A 16,935-nucleotide genomic window follows, 5' to 3' on the forward strand; every position below is an offset into this window, starting at 1 on the left:
TTAAAATTTCTGTAAAGTGAGCAAAATCATACCTATTTCTTTTGTAATAAAGCTAGGTATTACTATTAACTGTTAAGTGCTAGGTATTATTTTGTGTCAGTTTTTCAGTTTCAAAAAACAAAAATGAATCAACATTTTAATTCAACAGGTCAAAACAGAAATTGTCATTTCCCGTGGGGAAATCGTAATTTTGAAACATTTTTCATAGGAAAATATAATATGAAAAAAACATTTGTATGAAAAACATACAGAGAATTTTATCTTTAAGCATGAAAACTTTTCCCACAAAAGTTGCAACTAGCTCTGTTAATGACACATTGATCAATGAGCACTTATGAAATAGCTTGGTGTAAGCAGCTGTAAATCCAAAAGTCCAAATGTTTGAAAAGTGTATGCTTCTAAATTTGATCACTCAAAATGTTTTACTGTGCCTGTTCAGTAGCTGCTTTTCAATCAATAACTTCATTATCTAGTCATTTGAAAAAACTGTTATGGAGATATCCCTCAGTGAGAGAGATATTTACCGGCTATATTAAAAGTTCAGCTGTTTTTTAGTTGTGTAGAAAAAGTATGGCAATTTTGTCAAATAGAAAACAAATCATTTTTTGCCCATTAGAACTCAAAAAATTGAGCTTTAAACATTTAGCACAAATTTTCTGGAGGGGCTAGCAACAGGAAACGCTCATTTCTGGGCAAGGACAACACACTGGAAATTTTGAGTACCAAAGGTGGATTGTTTGAGAAAGTCTAAGCACATGAAAACAGCAGGTTAGAACTTGAACTGTTCAGAAATTTTAGCTATAACAAGCACTACACAAAAAGCTCTCCCTTTAATTTGCCTTGCTTTCTTGCAACCAAAAGCAAAGAATTGCTTCAGTTCTTAATCAGTTCTCAGAAACAAATTAAAAGATGAAAGTTAGCATTTTGCCACAGTGTAATTTAATTTTTCTAGTTATCACAGATAATTTGTTCCCAGTATGGCCTTACTAGTGAGCCTTCCTTTGTATTTTTGGGGGGAAAATTAAATGCAAAGAATGTTTTTAATTCTAAATGACATGATTGCGCAATATGTACTCTCTGCTGCTAACTGTGAGTGTACCATCGCGCTCAGATGATGGGGTAAATCTTCACTAGCTCTGTGCACCCATGCAAAAGACTTACTCGTATATACTCGTTCATTAGCCCGTTCGTTTATAAGCCGACCCCCCATGATGGTTGGGTAAAAATAGCAAAAACTGTATGAGCCTTTCATAAGCCGACCCTATATTTCAGGGTTGGCAAACTTTGGCTCCTGGCCTGTCAGGGTAAGCCGCTGGCTGGTCGGGACGTTTTGTTTACTTGGAGCATCTGCAGGCATGGAGCCCCTCAGCTCCCTGTGGCCGTAGTTTGCCATTCCCAGCCAATGGGAGCTGAGGGACTCCATGACCGCAGAAGCACCAGGTAAACAAAACGACAATGTATAAGATATTCAATTCAATGATTCCATAGAGTTTAAAATCATCAGATTTTGGTGTTGACCCATTTATAAGCCGACCCCCGCTCTTTGATGCATCACTTTCTTACCAAAAATATTCGACTTATGAACGAGTATATATGGTAGGTTATAAGGCACCACCTTACTGTCTTACAAAGGTTATGTGTACCATGGGTTTCAGCGAGGAAGGGAAAGCTATTCTTCTTCCATCCCAGTACAGATGACAAGGGCAAGCAGAGGGGAGACCAGGAGGGATATTGACTCTGAATTACAGTCTGCTGCCTTGATCAGGGCCAGTCATAAAGTGACGATCTACCCCCATGTTTGTATCCTGCATTGTTGTTAATCTCTAGATGTTCAATTCTCCTCTCATCCCCACACAGCAGATCTGTGTTCTGATATTCCAGTCTCCTGGCAATGGAACACCATCCATGCAAGGTGTCAAGACCTACGATGTAGATCTAAGAGGGGGATTTTGCCCTGTGCTAGCACTGGCTTCACCATGGGGAGGGGAAAGGAAGGCATGGCTTCTAGCCCTGCATTAAGTTCAAGTAGGGAGTCTGATTTAATTTCATGATTAAGTAGTCACTCTTTAAAGGGCTGTATTTTCCATTTTCATGCAAACAGATTCTACTGCAAGGCTCCTAAAGACTGACTCTTAAACTGCCAGTGAAATGAATGCTTAATATGTATAAATGTCTGTAGTGTCCCAATAGTTGATTCCTGATTATCATTGCCATTATTTCACTGATGGGTTATCATCTTCATTTTTTTTTTCACATTATGTAGGTAGCAAAAATATACCGGGTACTAAAAGTCGTTGCTTTTATTGTTCCGATGTGTGACACATTTAGGGATTGTCCTCACTTATCCTGGGATCGACCTGCCTTAGAGAGCGAGGGCAGGTCTACGCTACAGGGCTAAGTTGACCTAAGTTATGCAACTCCAGCTTCATGAATAACATAGCTGGAGTCAACGTACCGTAGGTCAACTTACTACGGTACCTACACTGCGCTGGCTCGACGGGAGAGCGATCGATGGTCAATTTAGCGGGTCTTCACTAGACCTGCTAAATATATCCACGGTGGATCGATCGCTGTGCATCAATCCCCCAGTAAGTGGAGACAAGCCCAGAGATTAAAAAGGAAATACTAAAGTAAGTCTTTGGAACTTTCAGATACTGATAAGAGTGTGTGAAATATAAAATGATAAAATAACTTAGAAGGCATTACTTCTTTATATATTGAGGTTGACCAACAGTTGCACTAACTGAATTATTTTTTAAAAGAACAACAAATTGCTGAGGCCCTGTGTTCTTGAAATTTGGTATTCTTTCAGTAAAACTGTTCTTGATTATACATGTCTCTTTAGTGTCAATCACTCTACCAGTGATTAATTTTTAAAATGAAATTTGTGGGGTCCTCCATGTATTCAAAGCCAGGCAAAGTTACTTTGTGTGTAGACTATAACTATGTTATGTAAAAATCAAGCAAGAGTAACTGGTATGGAAAACCCTGTGTACTATTAATCACACCTGTCCTGGATTTTAAAAGTAAGAAGCTAACTCTCCTCTACCATAACTTATTTCATTCATTTCTACAAACTAAACTGTGTAAGTGCCTAAAACACTGTTGATGTGTATATGTAAAGCTTTGTGTTGGATCAGTCATAAATGCTTTACAGTAAATAATTATTGATGTAAATGTACACGTGTTGATTACTGACAGCAATTTGATATAAAATGCACGCTGCAGAAAGGAGGTGGGAAGGGTTATATGTTAAACAGAGATGAACCAAACAGCCTAGAAGAAAAGAGGCTGTGAAGCAGCCAGTGAGACTCTCCAAATCTGGGCTAATGCCAGTGAGAGCCTCTCAGGGGTGATGAGCGTGTGGAGATTTGCAGTGCTACATACACTAGCAGGTGTTGAGGTGACCAAGGGGGAGACCCCATTTCAATAGTGAGGAGTCAGCCTTCCACAAAATTAAGACTTGTGAAGTAATGTCAGAAACAGTTGTAGATAAGTTACCAGTGTCTGCCATTATTTTGAACCCGTGTCTGATGGAAGCATAGAGGGGGAAGTACTGGTGTTTCATGTTCTACAATTTTGCAAATGATATACAGCATGCTGAATGTGAACGCTGTTTTTCCTGTTTGGAACATTATTGGTAAAGGGTTATATATGTACCCAGGTGATGGGCTGAATTCCAATTTAAGGACAGAGTTCCTGCATTCACTTTTTATTCTTTGATCTTAATTTGTACAGCTTAGTTCCCCACAGATTTCCCGTTGAGTTTCAATGCAAATACAGTGACTGGTCTAGCTCCCAGTGAAAACTGAGAAACACAAATCATGATATATGTTCAAAGCAGATTTCGTACTGTCGTTTGATATGTTAAGTAAGGAGAAGAATCAGCCCTATTCACAAAGCTGGCGCACCATTTAAATCTTATTTTGAGGGCTTTTGTGGATTTAAGTGATATATAAGCCTTGCGCTGAGCCTCTACACGTGAGGGAGTTTCAACCAAAATGATTCTGTATGTGTATGGAAGGAATTTTACTCCCTGCATCATTTATATAGAACCTCTTTACAAGCCAAGAAATCTCAGTATTTTAGATGTATTTTTTAATAGTTTGATGTGTAGATGTTTTCTGCCATTAAGAGTTTTTTCCAAAGACAATTATTCAAACTTCCTCATGGGCAAAATTCCAATTAAGGGCTTGTCCACACACAAAGGTTATACTGCTTTAACTGTACCAGTATAGTTATAGTGATACAACATCCCTCGTGTGGATACTGGTCTAGCGACTCCCAAAAGAGATGGGGAACCATAAGACAACTTTATCCAGTATAACTATGTCCACACTAGGGGTTATACCAGTATAACTATTTAAGTAAATAATCATGCCACTAACCAAAATAGATATACAAGTACAAAAATTGTGTGTAGAGCAGGAGGGATTTAGTTGTGTTAATCCAGATGAGAATACATTGTTTTAGAGACTATTTATAGATAGTGAGTTAAAATGTAGTAATTGAATTCTTTGTGAAAGAGAGAGATGCTTCCTTGATACATCCATTTTGTAGCTAATGTGCAAGAGTTAGAACATGTAAATAAACTTGTGTAGATGAAAAGCAAGACAATACCATTTTCATGCTAAATGTAGTTCCTCCACATCTCCTATAATTAGAGGTGTGCTCTGAACAAGCTGAGACTGGTCCTTGCCGAGCAATGATCTCCCGCTGGTACTATGATGTGACTGAACGAAAGTGTGCACCATTCTTTTACGGCGGATGTGGTGGGAACCGAAACAACTTTGACTCTGAGGAATACTGCATGGCAGTCTGTGGCAGCGTCAGTAAGTGGACCTCTCAAGCCTGTAGCAGTCTTTCTCTCTCTCGCCACTGACTCTGCTGTTTGTAACAGATTTGTTTTCTGATCCTTGGGATGGGCCTGTGCTACCACTAACCATATTTCTGTCAAGATGTTATAACTGCCCATGTTCTATAGAGTGTGTTTACTCATTAATATTACTCATTAATGACTGTCTTTCTAATCCAGCATGACAGTGGATGACTTCTTTAATCTATGTTGTAGATGCAAGAGTCTTGCAATTAGGGAATGAAAATTTTGTCCTAACATTTCTATCAACAAGGCAGTTGACAGCTATGGTGTCTCATGTAGGTCTTTCTGTAAAAGTGTATTTACATTTCTGTGTCTGTGTGTTTGTCTTCATGCATGTATTATGCGTGTGCAAAAAACCGTCAAAACTAAATTTATACCCAGTTGTTAGTGAAGCTTTAAGTGAGTTAAAATAGTTTTATAATATCTGATCCATGAAAATGCTGTTTTATATTGTATTTCCTTACTTGGGTTCCTATTTTTTATCAAAGCAACACAAACAAATCAAAATGTCATGATATTTGTTCCCACACTTAAATATTAGGCATTCACTTCTTCCTTTTGGACGCTGGTTGTTAGAGAGTGTGTGTGTAAATAAGTAACTTGGAAATATATATTTCTACAGGAAAAGAAGAAACAGAGTTGCCATTTGAGGCTTAGGTCTTCAAGTGTGATGATACACATTAATATGAATTACTTGCTCCCTGTTTTATGTTTAATACACCATATACTTTAATGATTAACTTTCATGAAGAAGGAATACTCGCTTTTGAGTCTTCAGTTTGTGAAGCGTTGCTGTCCCCCACTGGGGAATACTGAAGCTGATAAATCAAAGATTACATTTAATCTGGGTGTGTTTTGACTTGTGAGCCTCTTGTACTGTCCCTTTTCCTCTGCCTGGGGGCTGTCCATAAATTATGTAACATATGTTTTGGTAATTTTCAAGGCCCACCTTCCCCTTGTAACACTGAAACAAACATCCAAAATCAAGGACCCTCCGCCCCCAATATGTTCCATAATTTATGGACAGCCCCTTGTCTGCTTTATTCATAGGAATTATATCCTCTGTTTACAAATGAAATGTACAAGAATGATTGCATATTTCAATATCCAGCCTGCTCACAAGAAAAGAGCAGTGCAGCCAGACTAACAGGAACCCACCATGACTTAATTTTGTAGAACATCCTACGAATGGTGTCCAGAAAAGCTTTAAATAATACAAAGGTGAGAGTGTGTGTGAGTGAGTTTGGGGGAGGAGAGTGGCATAAGGTGTAGGCAAGCAAGACAAGGGGATTTTGCAGATGAGTTTTTCAAAACATTTGGGGAGTTGGAGAGGGATTCAGATAAAAGCTTCAGAGGAGGAGTCCACACCAGCAGTGGCAAGATTTTATGGAAGGACATGGAGGAGGCAGGTGCCAGAGAAGTGGGATAGGAGTAGTAGAAAGACAGAAGAATTATGGTGTAGGATGCAAAAAGTTCAGAGTACTCTTCAAAAAGAATTAAAATGCAGTTTTGAACCGAGTCCTGAATTGAATAAGACATTAATGGAGTCCTCTGAGGACGAGTGATGTGGTTGTAGTTTTGTGTTTGTATGTTCCATGCTGGTGTCAGGAAAAGCTGGGACTTGGGAAGTCCATGGAGAGTTGATTTATAGCAAGAAAGGTGAAAGTATGGATGAGAATTTTAGCCAAGGTAGAGTTGATGCAATAGCAAACTCAGGTGGTATTGTATTGGTGATGGGCACATATGTAGATAAAGAATGACAGAAAAGTAAAGTTCAGCATCAAAGATAAGGGATATGATAAAGACAGATAGTAAATTCTTAAGTCCAAAAGTGAGTGAGAGAGAGTAGATGAAACTGAGGATTAACACACAGGCCCATGCCCAGAGGCCGTGGCCAGTTTGGGGACCCACAGAAAAATGGGCACTCCAAGCCCCAGCAGAAGCCACAGGGCTGCAGGAACACCGGAAGCTCTCTAGAAGTGTGGGGGAGGGGCCCACCAGCACCCAAACCATGCCCCCCCCTTTTCCCCGCTCCACCTCATCCCCAAGACCCCACCCTCATACTGCCTCTTCCCCCGAGGCCCCACTCCCGCTCTCCCCCACCCTTCGCTCGCCCTTATGGCAGTGGCCCCCTGCCCTCTCCCCATTGCAGCGCCCATGGCTGAAGCCATGAGCCCGGGTGCTTCCTTCCCTCCCCCAAGCCCCATCTGAAGCCTGGAGCCCTACCCCACGCAGCTGAAGCCCAGAACTGTAGAGTGCAATTCACTTCCTGCTGCCAGGACTGAGTGATCGCTTCCCCCAGCTCATTCTGGGTCCTAGTGATAAGCCAACTGCACTGCAGCCACCCTGCCTCTGAGCCCTATGTCTACACTGCTGTTTTCAGCTCCACAGCCCAAGCCCTGCAAGCCCCCAGTCAGTTTACCTGTGCTCTGAGACTTGTTGCCATGTTGGGTGGGGTGGGGGAAAATTGCACTCAGGGCTTGCCTCTCCCAGCATTAAGGAGACATCATGCAGAGAAGCCACCATGTCAATGGGAGGACAGAGAGAGCAAGCAAATCCCCTCTGCCAACACCATCCAGCTGCCAGGGAAAGGCAAGGACAGAGAAAGCTAATTTGCAGCAAAGTGTCTAATTCAGACCACACCTCGGCCAGAATGTTTCCATGCACAGTGGGGTTCAATGGCTGCAACCTTGTGCCCAATTCAAAGAAGCAGCCCGTGTAACTAGCAGTATCTGCAGCAGCATCTTCTGTCAGTGCTCCTCTCCCACCACAGATGAATTTCTTCTTTGGGCTCCAGGAGCGCCAGAACCTGTGTAGAAGTGAGGGCCTGCCCCCAACTGGCACTGGAACTGTGGCCCCGCCCCCTGCTCCTCCTCCTTCCCCTCAAGGCCCCGCCCCCTGGCCAGGCCAGAAGCCAGAGCCAAGTCATGGTAAGAGCTGCCCAGGAAGCCCAGGCTGCTGTGGGGAGTCCCAGACTCTCCACCTGCCCTGGACAGGGGACCAAAATGCCCAAGAGCAGCCCCCGGCCCATGTCGCCACTCCCCCCAGAGCACGCTGTCTAGTGTCCTGGGTTCCCTGGGCAGCATTTACCACGGCCCAGCTCTGGGCTTCTAACCTGGCCTGGGGGCATTGGGGAGAAGAGGAGGAGCACGGGGCAGGGCCCCATAGTGAGGGAGTATGTTGGAGGGTCCAAATGTTCTTTGTGCCCAGGGCTTCAATAAATCTTAATCCTCCTCTGCTGTTGAGTATGCTCCTTTTCCCCTAGAAAAGTATTTCTAACTTTGCAACATTTAGCTTCAGGTATCAGGTTTTATTTGATAATTACAGGCATAGAGAGTGGACAGAGGGAGGAGTAATTAAATATGTCAACAGCACATGCAGTTAAATATCATCAGTTTAAATGGCAGTTAAGACTGAAGATGAGATGACCAAGATAGAAATTGTTCAAGGGAAAGAGCTGAGAAACTGAGCCTTGTGGGACTCCATAGAGGAAGGATCTTGTTGCAGAAAAATAACTATAAAAAGTTAGTTTATTGAGTAGGAGAGAGGAACCATGATAGGAATTAATCTGGCTCACGTGCACAGGTTTAGAGATAATCCAGGAGCGTCGATTGTCCGTAGCGGCACGGAAGTTAAGGAAAATGTATAGCTTTCTCCAATCACTGTCTAAATCTGATATTGCACCCACCACCATGATATCTGAGTGCCTTTGCCAGGAGAAGTTCATTAATCAGTTTCTTCTGCATAGTTAATGTACAGCAAAGTAAAATCCAAATTGAAAATGGCTATGGGAATCGTGTTGTGGGTTTGTCATATGGTCGGTCGCTCAGCAGAGGATTTTGAAACTTGCCTACGTTGATCTCTCTTTATTTATTTATTTTTAATCACTGTTTGCCTGCAGTTACTACATATGAGATTCCACACTTTTCCCCTCTAGTTAAAGTGAAAAATAACATTGGCATCTTTTTGGCAAATGCTGAGCTTTTCATGGTAAACTTTGTACATCTCAGCCTTACTGTGAGGACCAGACAGATTTTGTGGAATCAGGAAAATAGTGTTATAAACATATGTTGCACATTAGGCCTTTAGAGTGTTGTGGTAGGTACCAGTCTTGCAATCAGGTGGATCTCTGTGTCCAAACCCTTTTGACTGCATTGGGGCTCTGTGCAGGCCAAGGTCTGCCCATATGGCATAGCTTGCAGAATGGGGCCTTAGTTTCTTACCTAAAGCTTCTAATTAGAATGTTTATTTCTAGTTTAAGCAACATTGTCAATTGGAGTACAGGGAAAGATGCTATTGGTTGAAAGTGCAAATAAATTAAATCTATACTGTGATGTTAAAAATTATTTCTATAATATCCTGAAATGATCATGTATACAAGAACTCCTCACTTAAAGTCGTCCCGGTTAACGTTTCAATGTTAAGTTGCTGATCAATTAGGGAACATGCTCGTTTAAAGTGAAATGCTCCCTTCTAACACCTGTTTTGTCCGCTGCTTGCAGGAAGAGCAGCCCGTTGCAGCTGGTGGGGGCTTGGAACCAGGGTGGACCGGCAGCCCCCCCCTCCCCCCCCGCCATCAGCTCCCCACTCTCCTAAGTTCCCTGTGCAGCAGCTGTCCCTCCCCCCACTGCCATGTGCTGCTCTTGCCCTCTGCCTTGGAGCTGCTCCCAGAGACTCCTGCTTGCTGTATGGGGGGAGGGGGCAAGAGGGGGGCTAATGTCAGGGTGTGTCCCCCTCCCCCCTGCTCCTGCACCCCGCTTACCCCATCTTCCCTAGAGCGGGGGGGGGCACACCACGGGGGGAGGGAGCTTCTAGGTCTCAGGTCTCAGCAAGCTGATTTAATTAACAAGGCAGTGTACTTAAGCCTGGGGTCAGCTACTTAAAGGGGAAATGCACATTTTTTCTCTCACACACGGGGTGTGTCTCCCTGTCTGCCCTCCCTCCTTTCCTGCTGCCTCCTAGAGAGTGAGAGTTAACCCTTGAGGGCTCAGTCAATTGCTAGTTCATTTAGCAGTAAGGCATTCCCTGGGAAATATCCCACCCTCTGACTCCTCCACCTCAACCAAGCTTCACAATTATCATCACTGTGTACCAGGATTAAATTGTTTTTAAACAATTAAATTGCTTTTGTCTGGTGAAAAAAACTTCCCTGGAACCTAACCCCCTCATTTACATTAATTCTTATGGGGAAATTGGACTCGCTTAACATCGTTTCGCTTAAAGTCGCATTTTTCAGGAACATAACTACAATGTTAAGTGAGGAGTTCCTGAATTTGGGTTGAGTTTGAACATTTAGCAACCCAAGAGGCATCTATGACTGAAGAGCAAATGTTTGAATATTTGATCTCTTTTATGAGACCATCTGAAAAAGATGGTAGGATTCAAGCTCAGAGTATTGGTAATGGGATGTGGAACCTTTCCTCTCTAGGTTACCCGGTAGAATCCAGCACAGGTGAGTCATGGCAGAAAGCTGTCTGCTTGTTCCATGACCTAAATGGAATGAGTTGGCACTAGTCCATTTCCAAGTGAGCAGGTGTCCACAAAACAGAACAGCCACCAACACAATTGGTGACCATGTCCATGGTCTTTGAAGGGAGGCCATGGATTAAATGGGACTGGTGACTACCCTCCGCCCTCAGATTTGTCCAGTTAGATCAGGTTTGCACCTCATTGATGGGAAAGCTTGGAGAAGTTTTTCCTATTATTGTCTGTGTTCTGCCTGTTCTGTGGATAAAAGGCTTGTATCTCTAGAATGGTCAACCCAGCAATTTTTGCACAGTGCTTAAAAAGAGAGAGAGAGAGGAATCAGTGTGGATCTAAAATAAATTGATCAATAAATCTAATCCATTAGGAAAATAATTCTTGCTCTTTTTTTGTTTTGTTTTGTTTTGTTTAACATGGAGATAGAATGGACACATGCTTCCTGGGTTTCTATTTATAACATGGTTTTAGTTCAATGAAGACAGCGAATTCCCATTTGGGAATTCTGAGAAGGCTTTTTTGTTGGGGAGGGAGAAAGGAAAGAGGGAGAAAATCCAATCTGTTATTTCATAATGCAGATTTGATGCCTGAAGGTTTTTTTAAAATGAGGAATATTTCAGAATTGAGGATTTATAAGGGTCAGTTGTGCATTGTCTTTTTCTGTGTGTAAATTCACTGCTCATGAAAGTTCTCCAATTGACAGCCCTAGAGACTGAAGTCTGATTTTGTTATCCACAGTTGGGTGACCAGATTTTCAGACTTGGATACCCAATTCTTCTCTCCCCGTCCCTCTCTTGCAATCTACTCCCATTTTCTTCCTCCCTCTCTAACCCTCACCTTCCTATTTCCCCCTTGTTCTCTGTGCTATACTCATGCACACACACTCATTTACTCTGTCCTTCATTCTCATCCAGGCACAGGTTTTTGTTTTTTCCCCAATGTTGTGTAAAAATTCATCTCTAGTGCAGGGTAGGATATGTGCAGGTGCCAAAGCAGACTGGTCAGCAGTTGCCTGCCCATTCAGCTAACCATCCATTAGGCTCATTGCTCAATCACAGTGAGTTTGATTCCATATTAACCTGTTTCGATGTGCAGGGGAGGGCTGGGTCAGAAGGATATGAGGATTCACTGGGAAGCCAGGATGGCAATGTATGGCAGCTCTTGAGATGGGGCAAGTCTGAATGGAGAGAAGACCACATGGGACAAAACGGACAGAACTTGTGTGGGACTTGCAGAGGTGCAGGGCCACCCTCTCCCTAGAGCAAAGCTAGCATTCCCTCTCCTCTCCCTCCCCCCGTTGCCCACACACACTTCCCTGCTGAAGGCCCTTAGCCTTCATCTGAGAGGACAACCTATGTTCTTCCAATCCTTAGCCTCTCTGTATATCATTGGTCTGCTTAAGTGTACTGAGTTTTGTCAAAAAGACTTTTGTCTCCTGGGAACGGGCTAAGATTGCAAAACTCATGGTTTCATTCACCACTGAACTATGCTGGAATCAATCCATTAACCTAGAGGCTAAAGGTTTTAAATATCAATCACCGATTCTCTTAGCCTTCCAGAGCACGTGCCCCTCCATATTGATCATTATTAAGGAAGTTCAATACAAAACATACACATTGTACAATGTAAGTTTAAATACTTAAACTTCCACTACATTAGTATACATTGTGACTTCAGAAGAGCCATTAGGATCTGTCAAATGAGTAATTCAGATTAAATGACCTTGATGTGAATATCCATTGTCAAATTAGACCAGAGGAGCCATTTCTGAAGGATCCAATTCTATATTTTCATCATACCATAAATTCACCAGTTATAGGATTTGGTTTATTGATTTCAGATTTTCTTTGTTTAAACTGTCCTTAAAACTACAACAGAAACACTTATTTAATATATATCCTTTCTGAATAATGTTAACAATTGGACCCAACTTCTCAAAGGCAAAGAATTTCAGATTTGGGGCCTCTGCCTCTCCGTTAGGTTTAACTTATTTTAATAAAGACGGAATACAACATAACATGCTGTTATCAGGCCTCTACAGTACTTCCAGCATTTGCAATTTGGTGAGTTCAGAATATCATGAAATCCTTAGGTCTATATTTCATTTGTTCTTGATTTTAAGCCAAATATGTATGGCCTATATATTGTACAACCGTATTATTATTGTTGCTAATTGTTCTTTTTTTGAAAATAGGTTTTGAGAAATTTTTAATACATTGCATAGACGTTTATTTCTTAAGTAAAATGTAGGTGTCAGCTGTCAAAAGTTATTTCTTAGGGAAAATATCCACTGATATTTATCTCCAGTAACATTGACAAGTCTTACCAAGGCTGAATATTAGCATTAGCAAAAGAATAATCCATTTTCAATTAAACTGAAGGGTCCCACCAGTTAATCTTAAAGAACGTTGCTTGCTGTGAAGATTTGCTTAATGCAGATTCTCTTTCAAACTCTGGATCATTTACATTTTTCAGAAGAGCCTGAGAGACTTAGGACATCCTAAGTCCCATTTAAAGAATTGGCATAACAACAATTTAGGCGTATTCAGCAATACACATCAGTATCATTTTTCTGGTGGCACCATCAATTTCTGAAGAATTTAACATCTCATTTGAAAAGGAAAAAATCTAGCTCCTGGGCTGGGCTGTGTTGCTAAGACTGCCAAAACAATGGAACTTGCCCAGCTATCCCATTCATTTCAGTTGTGTAAATTCTAAAGCCTAATGATGACCATTTTGATTGTTAACATTAACTGTTCAATTGCTGGACATTTTTTAGAAGAAACATCCAGTCACTATGGGATTTTGGGTGGAGTGTGAATTGAATAACATCCCCCCAATATATGTTGAAAATAGTAAAATTAATCAACTTGCTAAATCTACATCAATTTAAGCAGTAATTATATTTAGTAAGTGGTATATGTTTTGGCTTTAAACTGTAATCTGAAGCTGGGAAAATTAAAATAAGTATCATCCATTTGATTTAGGACCCTACCAAATTCAGGGTCCATTCTGGTCAATTTCACGGTCACAGGATTTTAAAAATCGTAAATTTCATTATTTCAGCTATTTAAATCTGAAATGTCATAGTGTTGCAATTGTAGGGGTCCTGACCCAAAAAGGAGTTGTGTGGGGATCACAAAGGTTATTGAAGGGGGGGGGTTGCGGTACTACTACCCTTACTTCTGCGCTGTTGCTGGCGGCGGCGCTGCCTTCAGCGCTCAACAGCTGGAGGGCGGCAGCTGCTGGCCAGGAGCCCACCTCTGAAGGCAGAACCACCACCAGCAGCAGCGCAGGAGTAAGGGTAGCATGGTATGGTATTGCCACACCTCCTTCTTGCGCTGCTGCTGGTGGGGCGCTGCCTTCAGAGCCAGGTGCCTGGCCAATAGCCGCCATTCTCCAGCTGCCCAGCTCTGAAGTCAGCACAGAAGCAAGGGTGGCAATACTGTGACGCCCCTGAAATAACCTTGTGATCCCCCTGCAACTCCCTTTTGGGTCAGGACCTCCAATTTGAGAAACGCTGGCCTCCCCCATGAAATCTGTATAGTATAGGGTAAAAGCACAAAAAAGACCAGATTTCGAGGGGGGACACCAGATTTCACGTGAATTTGGTAGGGCCCTAATTTTATTTTAAGGAACATCCGTTGAATAATTAAAATACAATATAAACCAAAGTATTTTCTTTTCAAATCTACTATGCTATTATGCACAAGATGTAGATAGTCTAACATGTATGTCTTAATCTGTTACTCTTCGCATAGGCTAATTTCACATTGATTTCAAAACTGGCATCAAACCATCAGTGTCTGTTGACAAGAGAGTATTTCTTAAAACACTTTGAATTCGTGCTCCTTGGTGAAACTTCAAGAAAATTGTGTTACATCACATCACAAATGCTATGTACTATCTGGTTTAATATATCTTCAAATATAACACACATTGTAATCTACCCCTTTCAAGAATAAATTCTGAAAGCCTGTAAAACGGCACTACCATAATTTCCAGTTCTCAGTAAATTTCTTGATCCATTTGCTGTTTGTTTTGGATCTTGACATCCCTCTAATTAACGGGGAGTAAAATGTTTTGACAGCTAAATGTCCATGTCAACATCCAGAGTATATTTAGCAGTAAGGAGCTGAAATATTTTGCTGCATTTGTGTAAACAGAATGGGCAAAATATATGTAATTTTTAGTTAAAGAACTAAATGGCTCTTTCCATCTTATTTATCAGATGAGTGCTCCAGACAGATGGAGGTCGAGTAACAGGCTTGAGGGCAGAAAACAAGCAAATGAGCAAGAACACATTCCTCTGCCCTGGATGGCATTGCCCTTTCACTGTTCTTGAGTTTTATAGGGTAATTGACAGGACTATATCTATATAAAAGCAGCAGAGCTTGCAAGTTGCTCCATCCAAGAAGTGCCTTTCTGACAGTACAGAATGTGATGGGAAAGATTCATCACAGTAAGCCAGCTGCAGCCTTAACTCACCATAGCATTCCCCAGGGCGTAATTTAAGGTATAAAAGCCTAGTGCTAAAATTTTAAATCCCCAAAACCTAATATTTGTTAGAAGTAAATCTAAGCTTGACATTGCAGCTCTGTGCTCCCCCTTGTGAGTGTGAAGTCTTCAATTTGAATGAATAAAACACACAAGTGAATTTATGACAAATATATATTAAACCAGTCCCCAGGTATAATCTACCAACGGTGATTTTATTATCTAGGCACTCTCTCTATTCTTAACAGAGGGGTCAAACTGGCTCTGGGGGTTAGCTTAAGAAACGTCTTCTGAGGCAGTTCCCTCTCCTGTGTGGATTGCCTGCCACTGCTGACTTTTATTTCTCTGGCACAGGAAACAGACAGGACACATGTCTTGATGAAGTTGATGCCAGTTTTAGCAAGATGAGACTCAGGGACAATCACAAGAATGTAGGTCTCTCTGTTGTAATTATTTGAGATGTGTCCTCCAATGAATCTTATATATATATTTATTTTTAAGTATATTACCTGCCATGGCTGTTTAGTCACAGCTGACTTATTGAGTATAAGTAATCAGTATACATGGGACAAGCCACTTAAAACTATAATAATGTAAGTTGAGCTCATGGCTTGTGCTTGGTCCATATGTGGAATGAGCATAGGGTATGAAACTTCACTTTTAAAATGAATTTGGATTTTTTGACTTTAGAATGCTTAATGGATGGATTAGTATTCATAATAGCAACAATACAAAGAAGTGAACATGCATAATGTTATGGCAAGAGTTTGATCAAATGGTAGATTCAGACATAGTGATTTTAACAACATCGCTTACAACTTGTAGGAATTGACTTTGGCCAAGTTTCATGGCTAGAACAAATAGAAACTTCTCAGATTCTGATCAATTATTTAGTTTGCCTGGGAATTTTCTACAAATAAGAATTTATTTTTCTGTATAAGAGATCAAAGATATTTTTGTAGGAGTTTGTCCACCCTTTATCAATTTGGCAGGAGGTAAATGCTTGAAGTACTTCTGCATCCTTCACTTCTTAGTACTAAGCTCAAGGTATTTAGCACAAGTAAGGGAGGATTTTGTATTTTACCATTTTTTCCTTAAATTGGGGCAATTTTTCTTTCCTTAATTCCCTCCCAGTATAGCCACGATGTAACTTTATTTATTTATTTATTTATTTATTTATTATTTGTAGTACTTCAGTGCCTAGGAGCCCTGGTCATGTCCTGAGCCTGTGGTGCAGAGGCCCATTGGGGCTAACTGGCAAAGGGTTCATTGTTCTCTATAAGCAACTCTATCTCAGACCTGACAAACTCACTACACCTAATACACTGTTTTCATGGTATTTATCCATAAAGGGTAGCTAGTGAAGTCTCTACGGAAAGCTTGTAACTTATCCGTGCTCATAATCATTGCGAGATGTATGTACCGGTAGTATTTAAGGAATAATGTAACTATTGTAATTATATAATTATGTAATTATGCCTTTATGGTTTTGGAGTAAAAGTTAGTCACCAGGTAACCATGTGTCTTGGTCATGACCCATTCAAGTGGGAGGGAGTGGTCACCCCACCTTGGCTGGCTGATTATCTAATGTATTGTTCAATTGCCTACCCATGCCCCATCCCCAAACTAGGATTACCATCTGGCTGGTATTTGACAGGCCTGACCGGTATTTTTATGGATTTGCCAGTTGCCAGAAAAATTATTTAATCTGCCGGGGGAGGGGCGGGTTATGTGGGTCTAAAGATTTGCATTATCCTCACAATACACGGGGATATCTAAAGTTAAAAGTTTCTGTGTCCAGCTAAAGATGCTGCAGTGTTCCCACTTCTGCAGTTAAGTAAGAAGATTGATAACATAATTTGATCTCTGTGTTACCTCTCTCGATACTGTATAAGTAGCTGTTGAAGGGTGCAGGTGTTGCGACGTCGTGTTGTGGTTGGGGATAGGGGTTGCAGTGGACTGGCCTTGTGAGGGGGAGTGCCTTTTTTTTGCATTTCAAAGGTGGTAACTCTACCCAGAACAGTCAATGAAAAACCATCAAAGACAATTGCAAATAATCAAAACCACATGCAGGTAAA

At 41.3% G+C, this 16,935-nt stretch overlaps 1 protein-coding gene across 4 annotated transcripts in view; it reads left to right on the forward strand.

Annotated features, from left to right (window-relative positions):
* The window catches only part of LOC113406632 (amyloid-beta A4 protein), a 322,356-nt gene that overhangs the window by 185,292 nt on the left and 120,129 nt on the right, over positions 1–16,935 (forward strand). For 2 of the 4 annotated variants that reach the window (XM_026652412.2, XM_026652414.2), the window contains exon 7: positions 4,665–4,832. The exons of the other annotated variants lie outside the window; for them this stretch is intronic. In XM_026652412.2, the coding sequence (XP_026508197.1) occupies positions 4,665–4,832 (168 nt within the window). The remainder of the gene's footprint in view (positions 1–4,664; positions 4,833–16,935) is intronic. 4 annotated transcript variants of the gene reach the window in all.

Source organism: Terrapene carolina, unplaced genomic scaffold (genome assembly GCF_002925995.2).
Source record: "Terrapene carolina triunguis isolate 2854851 unplaced genomic scaffold, T_m_triunguis-2.0 Scaffold33, whole genome shotgun sequence".
NCBI classification, from domain to species: Eukaryota; Metazoa; Chordata; order Testudines; family Emydidae; genus Terrapene; species Terrapene triunguis.